Source organism: Haliotis rubra, unplaced genomic scaffold, assembly GCF_003918875.1.
Source record: "Haliotis rubra isolate DU_JTF1 unplaced genomic scaffold, ASM391887v1 Scf682, whole genome shotgun sequence".
In the NCBI taxonomy this organism is placed as follows: domain Eukaryota; kingdom Metazoa; phylum Mollusca; class Gastropoda; order Lepetellida; family Haliotidae; genus Haliotis; species Haliotis rubra.
Genome location: NW_025767393.1, coordinates 511,853 through 525,629, shown reverse-complemented (window position 1 = coordinate 525,629; position 13,777 = coordinate 511,853). Strand labels below are relative to the sequence as shown.

Here is a 13,777-nt window from a genome sequence, read left to right as displayed (position 1 = left end):
AGTAGTAGTGGAAGTAGTAGTAATGGTAGCAGTGGTAGTAGTAGTAGTAGTAATGGTAGCAGTAGTAGTGGAAGTAGTAGTAGTGTAAGTAATGGTGGTAGTAGTGAGTAGTGAGTAGTAGTAATGGTAGCAGTAGTAGTGTAGAAGTAGTAATAATGGTAGCAGTGGTAGTAAAGTAGTAGTAATGGTAGTAGTAGAAGTGGTGAGTAATGGTAGTAGTAGTAATGGTAGCAGTAGTAGTAGAGTAGTAGTAGTAGTGGTGTAGTAGTGAGGTAGTAGTAGTAGGAAGTAGTGGTAATGGTAGCAGTAGTAGAAGTAGTAGTAGTAGTAGTGGTAGTAGTAGTAGTAGTGGAGTAGTAGTAGTGGTAGCAGTAGTGAGGTAGCAGTAGTAGTAGTAGTAATGTAGCAGTGGCAGTAGTAGTAGAAGTAGTAGTAATGGTAGCAGTAGTAGTAGAAGTAGTAGTAATGGTAGCAGTAGTAGTAGAAGTAGTAGTAATGGTAGCAGTAGTAGTAGAAGTAGTAGTAATGGTAGCAGTAGTAGTAGAAGTAGTAGTAATGGTAGCAGTAGTAGTAGAAGTAGTAGTAATGTGGTAGTAGGTAGTAGTAGTAGTAGAAGTAGTAGTAATGGTAGCAGTAGTAGTAGTAGTAGTAGTAGTAATAGTAGCAGTAGTAGTAGAAGTAGCAGTAGTAGTATAGTGGTAGCAGTAGTAGTAGTAAGTAGTAGTAATGGTGGCAGTAGTAGTAGTAGTAGTTATGGTAGTAGTAGTAGTAGCAGTAGTAGTAGTAGTAATGGTAGCAGTAGTAGTAGAAGTAGTAGTAATGGGAGCAGTAGTAGTAGAAGTAGTAGTAATGGGAGCAGTAGTAGTAATGGTAGTAGTAGTAGTAATGCTGATGAAGCAATGAATACACAAGTTGTTTTTTTATATCATGTTATTTTTACACAAACAACAGCAGTGAAACTCTTTACTGATGATAACAACCATTATAATTCTTATGTGATCGCAATGCATTATATTATGTGTATTATAAACTGAAGCCTATTTCTCTCAGAGACTTTAGGCTAAATTTAGGAGAGCATATGATTAAAACGGACATAGGAGGGAGCAAATTATGTTTTACGTCGCTTTTAGAAATATTTAAGCAATATCACGCCGGGATCACCACAATAAAACGCACAAACCGTGATGTATGTAACGTGTAGAGTACACGGGCGTTCCTCTCTATATATGAGGAAATAGCTGCCCTCGGGGCCTGTCTCTCTATTGCAATACAGAAATATCTGGTTGTTCGCCTCAGGTCGGTAAGTGTATAACTGGGGTCTATTATATATACATCTATTCTGCCCTGTTTCACCTAACCAGGCACAGTTAGGAGTGGCCCCGTTGTCTGTCTGTCTGTCTGTCTGTCTGTCTGTCTGTCTGTCTGTCTGTCTGTCTCTCTCTCTCTCTCTCTCTCTCTCTCTCTCTCTCTCTCTCTCTCTCTCTCTCTCTCTCTCTCTCTCTCTCTCTGTGTGTGTAAGGGGAAATGCCCTTGTTAACCTCTGTGACAGACTGCCGTGACATTGTGCATGTCATAGTTTAAGTGATAGTAACGATAAGACAGGCTCCGTGTAACTGCTACACCGGATTGGCCGTGGGGTAAGATTAATGAGTATTGTGGTGGAGGAAGGGTTCATGTCGTGGGATGTCAGGGAAGGTTGGATGGGGTGATGAGTGGCGTATTGCATGTGCGACATCTCTACATGATCATCTTAAGTGGACAATCGGCTTCCTCATATACACGGGGAAAATATAGGAGTGACGTAAACACGATGAATGATGATGGTAATGATGGTGGTGGCAGTCGTGATGATGATGCGATACGACGATGGGTGATGGTGATGGTGGCGATGAGGATAATGATGAGGATGTTGAGGATGATATTGCTGATGAATATACCGATGATGACGATATGTTGTGGTTGTGTTTTTGATGATGATGATGATGATGATTATCAATGTGATGTGATACCGAGAAACAGAATGCTTTAAATTTCATTATCTATACCTTACATCACTATACTTTATGAATAACAAAACAATGGTGCAACGTGTGCTGTTTTCACGAACATAAATCAAGGAAAGATACAATTAGTGGAAATACTTATAGCCAAGATCATGCCACACTGACAACTCTGACATGCTCAACATATCCACCACAAATCCACTCCACAATATCTGTACATGTCCCTCTCACACTGACAACGCTCCGGGGCTCTGTCAATCTACCCCACCTAACAACAATCTGACTCTGATCTAGCGATCTGCATAGCAGATTAAAACATAACATCATGTCAAAAATCAAATAAGGGCTGGATCTGTTAGAAACTAAATACGCCTACGACTTCTGATGACCGGTCGGTCTCCTGTACAATTTCCCTATTATGATGATGTACGTTAAGCAGCAAGCAGATTTATTACATTGGAAGACTGTGTAGCTCCATACAGGATGATCCGACGAACACGAACCAAGCCTAGGGCATTACTTCATGACATCAATAACGCCCCTTTGTTCATGTCACCTGAACATATCTCCGAATTCACCGGTAGCAATATATACAAACCGCCCAGACGGTCTAATGTCTTACGCATGGGTTTGACAGTGTGGGCACACTGTGAATAACCCACGGGAGTGTTTGAAAGAAACAACTTCACTTGTTCCTGTGAAAATGTTTTCCAAGTTACAGTATATCTTCTACAAGACGGGTCTGTTGTGGATGTTTGTAGTATTGTGCCACAGTTCAGAGTCTAGTACCGAACGATGTGTTCAAGGTTCCAACTGTCGTCTGCCTCAGTGTTTCTGTCTGAATTCGTCTGCTCCACCAAACGGCTTCGCGGCTGAGGACATTCCACAAATTGTTGTGTTTGCCTTTGACGGATCTGTAAACAAGGCAAGCTACGTTCATTACAAACATTTCTTTTCGAAAATTTACAGAAATCCCAATTCGTGTCCCATCCGGGCGACCCTGTTCACGAAGGACAGGTACACCAACCACAGCATGGTACGTGAGCTCTACCGACACGGTCTGGAGATAGCTGGGAACAGCGTGACGGGTAAGTTACCCATCTCCTTCTGGCGGGAAGCAAATAGAGAGGAACTGCTGGATGAAATTCTCAAAAACAGACGACAATTATCAGAAAAGACGGGAATCCCTCTCAAAGAGATTCGAGGATGGAGAAGTCCTCATATTCAACCCACGGGCGACATACAGTTCAAGATACTGCAACAAAATGGATTTGAGTACGACTCGAGTCTGTACGTTCAGAGACGGTCTCTTGAGGACGATATCACTTGGCCTGGAACTCTACAACATGGATGGCCGTTGTCATGTGAGACAAAGCCCTGCCCTAGCAGCAACTACACGTTATGGGAGATCCCCGTTATAGCGCTACTGGACCACAAGCTGAAATACCCATGCATGACAGTGGGTGGGTGTATCGTTAAGCCAGAAACGGAATCGGATGCTTTTCAGCTTCTGTGGAGGAACTTTTACAACTTCTATAGGAGTAAAAAGATTCCCTTTATTGTGAACATGAAGCCAGGGTGGCTGAACACGGACTATCATTACTCGGCTTTGGATAGGTTTATTTTGTCCCTGCTGGATCTGAACGACGTGTACATTGTCACGATGCATCAGTTGGTTCAGTGGATGAAGAACCCGACGAATCTGACAGCTATTCATGAGTTCAAACCCTGGAAGTGTCCCGGTGCTTTGGGAGCTGGGGTTTCTGTGAATCTCAGTGTGCTTGTTGTTCTTGGAGTTTCCGTGCTGGGATATATATGTGTTGCCGCTTGGGCTTGAAATGGGGGTGTGCATGACAGTGTTCATCATGATGTTCATAATGGTGTTCACAGTGATGTTATGACAGTGTTCATCACGATGTTCATAGCCGTGTTCACAGTGATATTTATGGCATTGTTCATCATAATGTTCATATTGGTGTTCACAGTGATATTGACGGCATTGTTCATCATGATGTTCATAATGGTGTTCACAGTGATGTTATGACAGTGTTCATCATGATGTTCATAGCGGTGTTCACAGTGATGTTCACGGCATTGTTCATCATGATGTTCATATTGGTGTTCACAGTGATGTTATGACAGTGTTCATCACGATGTTCATAGCCGTGTTCACAGTGGTGTTCATAGCATTGTTCATCATGATGTTCATATTGGTGTTCACAGTGATGTTCACGGCATTGTTCATCATGATGTTCATGGCTGTGTTCACAGTGATGTTCACGGCATTGTTCATCATGATGTTCATATTGGTGTTCACAGTGATGTTCATAGCATTGTTCATCACGATGTTCATAATGGTGTTCACAGTGATGTTCATGGCATTGTTCACCACGATGCTCATATTAGTGTTCACAGTGGTGTTCATAGCATTGTTCATCACGATGTTCATAATGGTGTTCACAGTGGTGTTCATGGCATTGTTCATCACGATGTTCATAATGGTGTTCACAGTGATGTTCATGGCATTGTTCATCACGATGTTCATAATGGTGTTCATAGTGATGTTCACGGGGATGTTCACGGCTTTGTTCACCATGATGATATTGGTGTTCACGGTAGTATTTTGTTCATAGTGATGTTCAGGTGTTCATTGCTATGTTTACAGTAGTGCTACATTTATGCTCACATTTGCGTTGACAGTGATGCTCACGCCAATGTTTGCATTAATGTTCACGTCATTGTTTACATTGATGTTTATTGCAATGTTCACAAAGATGTTCACAGCATCGTTTCCATTGATGTTAATTGTGATGTTTACATTGATGGTCACGTCAGTGTTTACATTGATGATCACGTCAGTGTTCACATTGATGTTCATCGTGATGTTCATAGTGATGTTCACGGCAGTGTTGACACTGGTGTTCATTGTAATGTTCACAAAGAGGTTCGAGTCAGTGTTTACTTAATGTTTAGGGCAGTGTTTACATTGATGTTCAGCGCAATGTTTACAATGATGTTCACGGTAGTGTATACATTCGTGTTCATTGTAATGTTCACTGAGATGTTCACGCCGGTGTTTACTTAATGTTTACGGCAGTGCTCACATTGATGTTCATCGCGATGTTCATAGTGATGTTTACGGCAGTGCTTACATTGATGTTCATAGTGATGTTTACGGCAGTGCTTACATTGATGTTCATCGCGATGTTCATAGTGATGTTTACGGCAGTGCTTACGTTGATGTTCATCGCGATGTACATAGTGATGTTTACGGCAGTGCTTACATTGGTGTTCATTTTCCATGTTTATTGTGTATTATTATTTATAAACGTGTTCACGGCGCATCCTTTTGCAAAGGTTTTGTGTTCATCCAAACATTCTTATGATGGATTATGTGTATTAAACTTGACATGTTAACAGTGGCGTGTTTAGTTTAATTCTTTCACTGATGATTCTATATGTCAATGACCTGTATCAGAATGGTCTTAGCGCTTAGACGAACGTAAGTCTATGTTAAGATATGTGGGTACGATCAGCCTAGTGCTACGACTGCCGTAATTCTGTGTTACGGTATGTAAGTTACGATCATCTTACCTGTATTGCCGTAACCCTGTAAATGATCGAGTCAAACTGGTGGTTGATATCGTGACAAATGGCCCAAGCAACTGAGATCCTACGACACAGCAAGACAGACATGTGAGACTTGAGTATGTTGCATCAAATTCAATACGATAGTGCCCGTGAAGATCCGGGGCAGAATAGGTCTTCAGCAACCCACGCTTGCCGTATAAGGCGACTATGCTTGTCGTAAGAGGGGACTAACGGGATCGGGTGGTCAGGCTCGCTGACTTGGTTGACACATGTCATCGGTTCCCAATTGCGCAGATCGATGTTCATGCTGTTGATCACTGGATCTTCTGGTCCTGACTCGATTATTTACAGACCGCCGCCATGTAGCTGGAATTTTGCTGAGTGCGGCGTAAAACTAAACTCACTCACTCACTCAATACGATAGTATGGCGGGGTAACCCTTGGTCTGCCTTTTCTTGGCCTTCTCTTGTCCGATTGTTTTCCTGAATCGTTTCCTACAGTATTACGGAAGCAATTCAATGTCCTTGCAACATGAGTCTTTGGTGCCGCCATTTGCAGCTTTCCACAGCGCTCTCACATTGTTGATCTTCAGCCACCCAACCTTGTCGGGAGGCGACTAACGGGATCAGGTGGTCAGACTCGCTGACTTGGTTAACACATGCCATCGTATCCCAATTACGTAGATCAATGCTCATGCTGTTGATCACTGGATTGTCTGGTCCAGGCTCGATTATACAGCTTGATGCCATCTTGCTGGAATATTGCGGACTGTGACGTTAAACAACAACCAGCAAACCAATCATTGTCAACAATTGTAAAAGGCAGTATACTAGGCGGCAGCAGAAACGTATATTACATCTTTGATTCACGGTCAAAGGTACACTTGAAATAAAGCAAGTACTTGTCGACTACATGTGTATGATGTTCCCAATACAGAGTGTCCATATGAAAACTCGGAGACTCAATGTGAGAGAAACGCATTAACCACAAGATTACCCCATAGCCCCGTAGTAATGACAGACACGTGACCATATGTCATAAATACGCTTATCAGGTATGATATATAACTATGATGAACCCACTCAAATGCATCACTGACACAGAAAGTCAGGCCCTGGGGGTGTCCTCCCGCGCGTAGCACTAGACTCATAGGCGGATCAAGAGGAGGTCCCTGCACCACCCTTTCGTCCTGAAAGTTGAAACTCTCTTGTACATGGAAAACAGGTGTACATGAAGTGTACGCGCGCGCGCACGTACGCACGCACACACACACACACACACACACACACACACACACACACCTCAAAAAGCTGTAATCGCCCCTGAGACTAGACACCAAGTACATTACTAGAAAGATATTTTTGGTTTGTTGTTTAACGCCAAAATCTGCATTGTTCCAGCTAGATTTCGTTGGTCTGTAAAATAGCGTCTTACTGGAGCAGCAGAAGCCCCATAATTGGCTAAGTTTTTAGATACCCAAACCAGCATAACTACTATTTCTAATGTGGTCAGAAATGATGATATAACACTACTGTTAATGAAAATCCATGATGACATTTATGAAACGATGGCGTTTTGAGAGAATGCTGGTTGTAGACAAATTATTACGTTGGAAGCGACGTATCGGTGTAGATACACTTGCTTGATAACCGTGTTAGCATCTATACCGAAACTTCCCACCCATTGCAATAAAGAGGTTGTCTTTCATGAAACGAAATCGTTCCTTTATTGGTCCGTTTGAGCGATCTGCATCTACATAGTCTTCTACTCACATGGTGAATTTTTCAACCTTAGCAGTTGCACCACCACCAAATGGCGTCACAATTTCAACTTTCCTTGCCGATTGCTTCATATCTCCTAAATGAGGGATGGTGGTGTAGCCTAGTAGTTAAAGCGTTCGCTGGTCACCCAAAGACCCGTGTTCGATTCCCCACATGGTCACAATGAGTGAAGTCTTGTGTCTTGTCATATTGCTGAAAGAGGAGTAAAACTAAACACATTCACTCCTAACGGAGTCAATGTCAGCAAAATGAACCCATATGATCCAATCCCAATTCCAGCAATGCGTCAAAATGTCATGGCTTATCAGAAGGATTTAACCATGGAGAGACCATGTAACTTAGTGAGTGAGTGAGTAAAAATTAATAGTCAGATCGGCAAAAAATATTTCAGCCATAATGTGACTTATTAATTAACAACAAACGCAATTAAATTATAAACAAACCTGTTGATAAAGGACAGAAAAAAAACCAGATTATCACAGAGAATTAAAACCAGCAAGTAAATTTTTAAATTAGACAAATAGTACAGACAACACAATATAAAAACGGGCTGGAGATCACCAGCAACTGAAGGTAGATCACCATACTAGGGACCATGGGGACTTACAGTACTCCATGTAACTTAGAGTGCTTGCTGTGAATGCAAAAGAATGAAAGTACAAAGTGTGAAGCCCATTTCTGGTGTCCCCCGCCGTGATATTGCTGGAATATTGCTAAACGCTGCATTAAACTAAAGCTCATTGACTCACTCTTCCAAATACATGGCAGAGCGCTAGTTTGGACGTGCAGTGTACAGCTGGAACACACTCCTAGTTAATGATGTCCATCAGATGCACATTAGCAGTGATAAGTATATGGATGACAACATCAAAGGTTATCCCCGTGCCAAGAGGGATGAAGACCAAGGCCATCTATGGATGACAACATTAAAGGTTAGCCCTGTACACGGTGGATGAAGACTAAGGCCATCTATGGATGACAACATTAAAGGTTAGCCCTGTACACGGAGGGATGAAGACTAAGGCCATCTATGGATGACAACATTAAAGGTTAGCCCTGTACACGGAGGGATGAAGACTAAGGCCATCTATGGATGACAACATCAAAGGTTAGCCCTGTACACGGAGGGATGAAGACTAAGGCCATCTATGGATGACAACATTAAAGGTTAGCCCTGTACACGGAGGGATGAAGACTAAGGCCATCTATGGATGACAACATTAAAGGTTAGCCCTGTACACGGAGGGATGAAGACTAAGGCCATCTATGGATGACAACATTAAAGGTTAGCCCTGTACACGGAGGGATGAAGACTAAGGCCATCTATGGATGACAACATTAAAGGTTAGCCCTGTACACGGAGGGATGATGACTAAGGCCATCTATGGATGACAACATTAAAGGTTAGCCCTGTACACGGAGGGATGAAGACTAAGGCCATCTATGGATGACAACATTAAAGGTTAGCCCTGTACACAAGGAGGGATGAAGACTAAGGCCATCTATGGATGACAACATTAAAGGTTAGCCCTGTACACGGAGGGGATGAAGACTAAGGCCATCTATGGATGACAACATCAAAGGTTAGCCCTGTACACGGAGGGATGAAGACTAAGGCCATCTATGGATGACAACATTAAAGGTTAGCCCCGTGCAAGGAGGGTTGAAGACTAAGGCCATCTATGGATGACAACATTAAAGGTTAGCCCTGTACACGGAGGGATGATGACTAAGGCCATCTATGGATGACAACATTAAAGGTTAGCCCTGTACACGGAGGGATGATGACTAAGGCCATCTATGGATGACAACATTAAAGGTTAGCCCTGTACACGGAGGGATGAAGACTAAGGCCATCTATGGATGACAACATTAAAGGTTAGCCCTGTACACGGAGGGATGAAGACTAAGGCCATCTATGGATGACAACATTAAAGGTTAGCCCTGTACACGGAGGGATGAAGACTAAGGCCATCTATGGATGACAACATCAAAGGTTAGCCCTGTACACGGAGGGATGAAGACTAAGGCCATCTATGGATGACAACATTAAAGGTTAGCCCTGTACACGGAGGGATGATGACTAAGGCCATCTATGGATGACAACATTAAAGGTTAGCCCTGTACACGGAGGGATGAAGACTAAGGCCATCTATGGATGACAACATTAAAGGTTAGCCCTGTACACGGAGGGATGAAGACTAAGGCCATCTATGGATGACAACATTAAAGGTTAGCCCTGTACACGGAGGGATGATGACTAAGGCCATCTATGGATGACAACATTAAAGGTTAGCCCCGTGCAAGGAGGGTTGAAGACTAAGGCCATCTATGGATGACAACATTAAAGGTTAGCCCTGTACACGGAGGGATGATGACTAAGGCCATCTATGGATGACAACATTAAAGGTTAGCCCTGTACACGGAGGGATGATGACTAAGGCCATCTATGGATGACAACATTAAAGGTTAGCCCTGTACACGGAGGGATGAAGACTAAGGCCATCTATGGATGACAACATTAAAGGTTAGCCCTGTACACGGAGGGATGATGACTAAGGCCATCTATGGATGACAACAACATAAAAGGTTAGCCCTGTACACGGAGGGATGAAGACTAAGGCCATCTATGGATGACAACATCAAAGGTTAGCCCTGTACACGGAGGGATGATGACTAAGGCCATCTATGGATGACAACATCAAAGGTTAGCCCTGTACACGGAGGGATGATGACTAAGGCCATCTATGGATGACAACATCAAAGGTTAGCCCCGTGCAAGGAGGGTGGAAGACTAGGGCCATCGCTACCATCTGAAAGCAGATGGAGCTATTCAGAACTTCAAACTATTTTTTTTGTAAGAGTCACGCCAAGCACATTTGTCACAGTACTACAGTGGGTGTATGGTAAAACGTGCTCTAGAGTGAGTGAGTGAGTTTAGTTTTACGCCCCACTCAGCAATATTCCAGCCATACGGCAGCGGTCTGTAAACGATCGAGTCTGAATCAGACAATCCAGTGATGAAGAGCATGAGCATCGATCTACACAACTGGGATACGATGACATGTGTCAACCAAGTCAGCGAGTCTGACTACCCGATCCCGTTAGTGCTCTAGAGCTTCTAAAGGGAGGGCAGTTGTTGTGTGACGGTGGCGGCCAGCTACTAAAGGGATATATATATATATTTGTGTTCACCAGCCAGGAAGAAACAGATACAAGAACAATGCACCATGCAGCAGCTGCGACGGAAGATGGTGCTGCGCCGTGATGTCTGTGTCCTGTTGCTACACAATGGACAAGCAAAGAAATAAAGGAAGTCGTCTTCCTGACAGGATGTCACTCAGGGGAAACACACCAAACTGACCTGCTACATCCCTGTACACATTAACCCGTGAAGGTCCGGGTTAGGAGTGGTCTTCAGCTTGTCGTAACACGATCGGATCTATTGTAATACTATTGTATTTGTGAGCTGTGTGATAGCCATGCAATTCTTTCAGGAAGTAGATGTGTTGGTTTATAGAAGAAAGAGACGGCTTACCAACATACTATCCCTGGGGTATCGAAGAATTAACGATCTGAAATATGTGACAAACTGAGTTACGGTTTTATTTCCTAACCAATTTTCAAACTGTATGAGCAATTCTTTTGATTTAACAATAAAATGGGTTGTGGTCTAGCGAAGGAAGGGTAGTTTCACAGGAACCTGCACACGGGAATCTGTGTTAATTTATAGATAAACGCTCATCCTTGGCATCTAACTGTGATGGAATGACCCATTCCAGTTGATAAAAACAACTGCGAAAACGTGTAACTGAAGAGGACGACACACACAGAGATATAACACATACAATAAGATAATGATGTCCACAGTTAAATTATCAGCAGTTGAAGCTAAAGCCAGCAAGTCGCAAATAATAACTTACGTTCATGAATGTTTATCAGCTTGTATGTATGTGCCCGTGTAACATGATATTACAGGTAATATGTCTATCTCGTACGTTTGACATTAAACCTACGTATCACATACATATATCCTACGAGGTGCTCTAGAAATGACAAAATGTATGATGGACCCCTTGTTTGGATATAGGGCGGTGGGGTAGTCTAGTGGTTAAAGCGTTTGTTCTTCACACCAAAGACCCGGGATCGATTCCCCACATGAGTACACTGTGTGAAGCCCATTTGAGGTGTTCCCCCCGACGTGATATTGCTGGAATATTGCTTAACACTGCGTAAAACTAAACTTATTCGTGTCCCCTGTCGTGATATTGATGGAATATTTTACTAAAAGCGGCGTAAACCTAAACTTACTCACTCACTCATGATGGTGATAATTGCAATTTTGGAGATTTTATGAATGCTTCCAGCGAAATGTATTTGTGGCGTGTCGCTCGGTTATAAGGCAGGTAACAAGTTGAAACGGAATAAACTCACTGGGGTATACAGGCAATTTGTTTCTTAAATCTTTCATTGAGATCAAAATCATCTGAATTCTGCTGCTGCTTTACATGACACAAACTGACAATTTCGAAGGAAATGTACTTTTACCCAAAATATGTCACATCTGCATGTTAACAAGATAAGGACAAAAGTGCACACGGTGTTGTGACTAAGACCTACATTGTTTATCGCTGTATACTTACATATAACCATTTTCTTTAATTCTTTTTTAATTTAAAGTCCGAACCTTTTATCCACTTCACACAATCATTACCAAGTGTTCATGAAAAGAAAGTGCTTATCGTGTTTTCACGTGCTCCTCCCCTAAAAACCGTGTGTTTTTGGTTTCCTGATGCCATACTCCTGTCATATGGCAACTTGAGTGAATATATTATTATTATTATATTATTATTATTATTATTATTGTATCACACATATATTCTTGTAAACACACTCGTGAAGGTCCGGGTTAGAATTGATCTTCAGTAACCCATGCTTGTCTAACGGGACTCGGGTGGTTAGGCTCGCTGACTTTGTTGACACATGTCATCGTATCTCAGTTGCGTAGATCGATGATCGACCGCCATATAGCTGGAATATTGCTGAGTGTGGCGTAAAACTCAACTCACTAACTCACTCTTGTAAACGATCAACACTTGACAGTAAATTCAGTGATGGACCTGAAACACGATGGTGCATTTACTGTTTTCGTGTCAATATAAACGATATATGAGATAGTATGTAGAAACGTTAACTAAAATACCCAGCATATACCATATTCTTCCAATAACATTTAATCATGTGACCATATTCATTCCCCCGCTCCTTCTAAAATCACGCTCAGCGGGTCAGATAACCGACTTTGTGTGCTGGCGATTAGGTGCCTTACTCTGAGAGTGTGGGTTCGAATCCGGGATGGGACTCAACCTAACAAAAGTACAAGAATTTATACTTTAACGATAAAGTGTAATCCTCAAAATGACATATTTAACATCTGACAACTTTCAAAATGACACTGTGTGTTCAAGACTATCCCCGAGCAAGCCTCGCAGTCCGCTGCACATAATGTGTTGTGTAACTGGACACGCTCCTACAACGGGGACATTTTGTTCAGTTTAAACATCTTTAATTCGCAAACTAAAAATAGGTGACACGTTCTTACAACAGTTACTTATAAAACATCTCTCCAGGAATATTTTAAAATAACGCATCATAAGTAACTATTTAAACAGTGAGTGAATGAGTTAAAACTTACAGTTACATCGGCAATATTTCCACCATATTGTGACTTAAAATAGTTGTAAATTCATGATAAATGCACAAAGTTTAAAAACCTGTCGACGAAGGACAGTAAAACCAACTAGTATATCACAGTAACAAGAAATAAAACTAGCATATATCACTAAAAGAGGATTTCAAATTAGGACAATACAATATAAAAGGCGGAGGATCACCAACAACTGAAGGTAGATCACCACTCTAGCGACCATAGGGACTTACAGTACTTTGGCTACCTGCATAGACCCTAGCTGGATTTATACCATCCCTTCAGCCATTGGCGATTGTACTGATATGTCTATTTATAACAGACACACAGGAAGATGGACAATTAAGGGGGAAATGCTATAATAAACAAGGTACAGAAAAGGATACTTGACATTTAGCGCGTGGTACTTATTATATACTAGACAAAATATATGGATATATGTACATTTTGAAATTATGAATAATGATGTATTTATTCATTGACACATTGATAAAATATCAATCATAAAAATAATAATATCCCTCACTTATTTTGTCCAGTATAATTTTACATCCTAGTGACCGCGTCAATGGTCCTGGGTAATCAAGCTGTGGAAAGAAATTGAAAATAACACAGTCTTTATCACCAGCATATTGCTATGTCAACGCTATGGGCTGTTAGTGAATGTCAACAAACATACCAGTGGTTATTCCAGT

General features: G+C 41.9%; 1 protein-coding gene across 1 annotated transcript; it reads left to right on the top strand.

The window, feature by feature from the left end:
- Positions 1-2,441: 2,441 nt before the first annotated feature.
- LOC124258106 (chitin deacetylase 7-like) lies at positions 2,442-4,195 on the top strand. The gene has a single exon (XM_046692172.1). It carries the CDS (start codon positions 2,707-2,709, stop codon positions 3,838-3,840), a length of 1,134 nt encoding a protein of 377 aa, XP_046548128.1. The 5' UTR covers positions 2,442-2,706; the 3' UTR covers positions 3,841-4,195.
- The last annotated feature ends 9,582 nt before the right edge of the window (positions 4,196-13,777 follow it).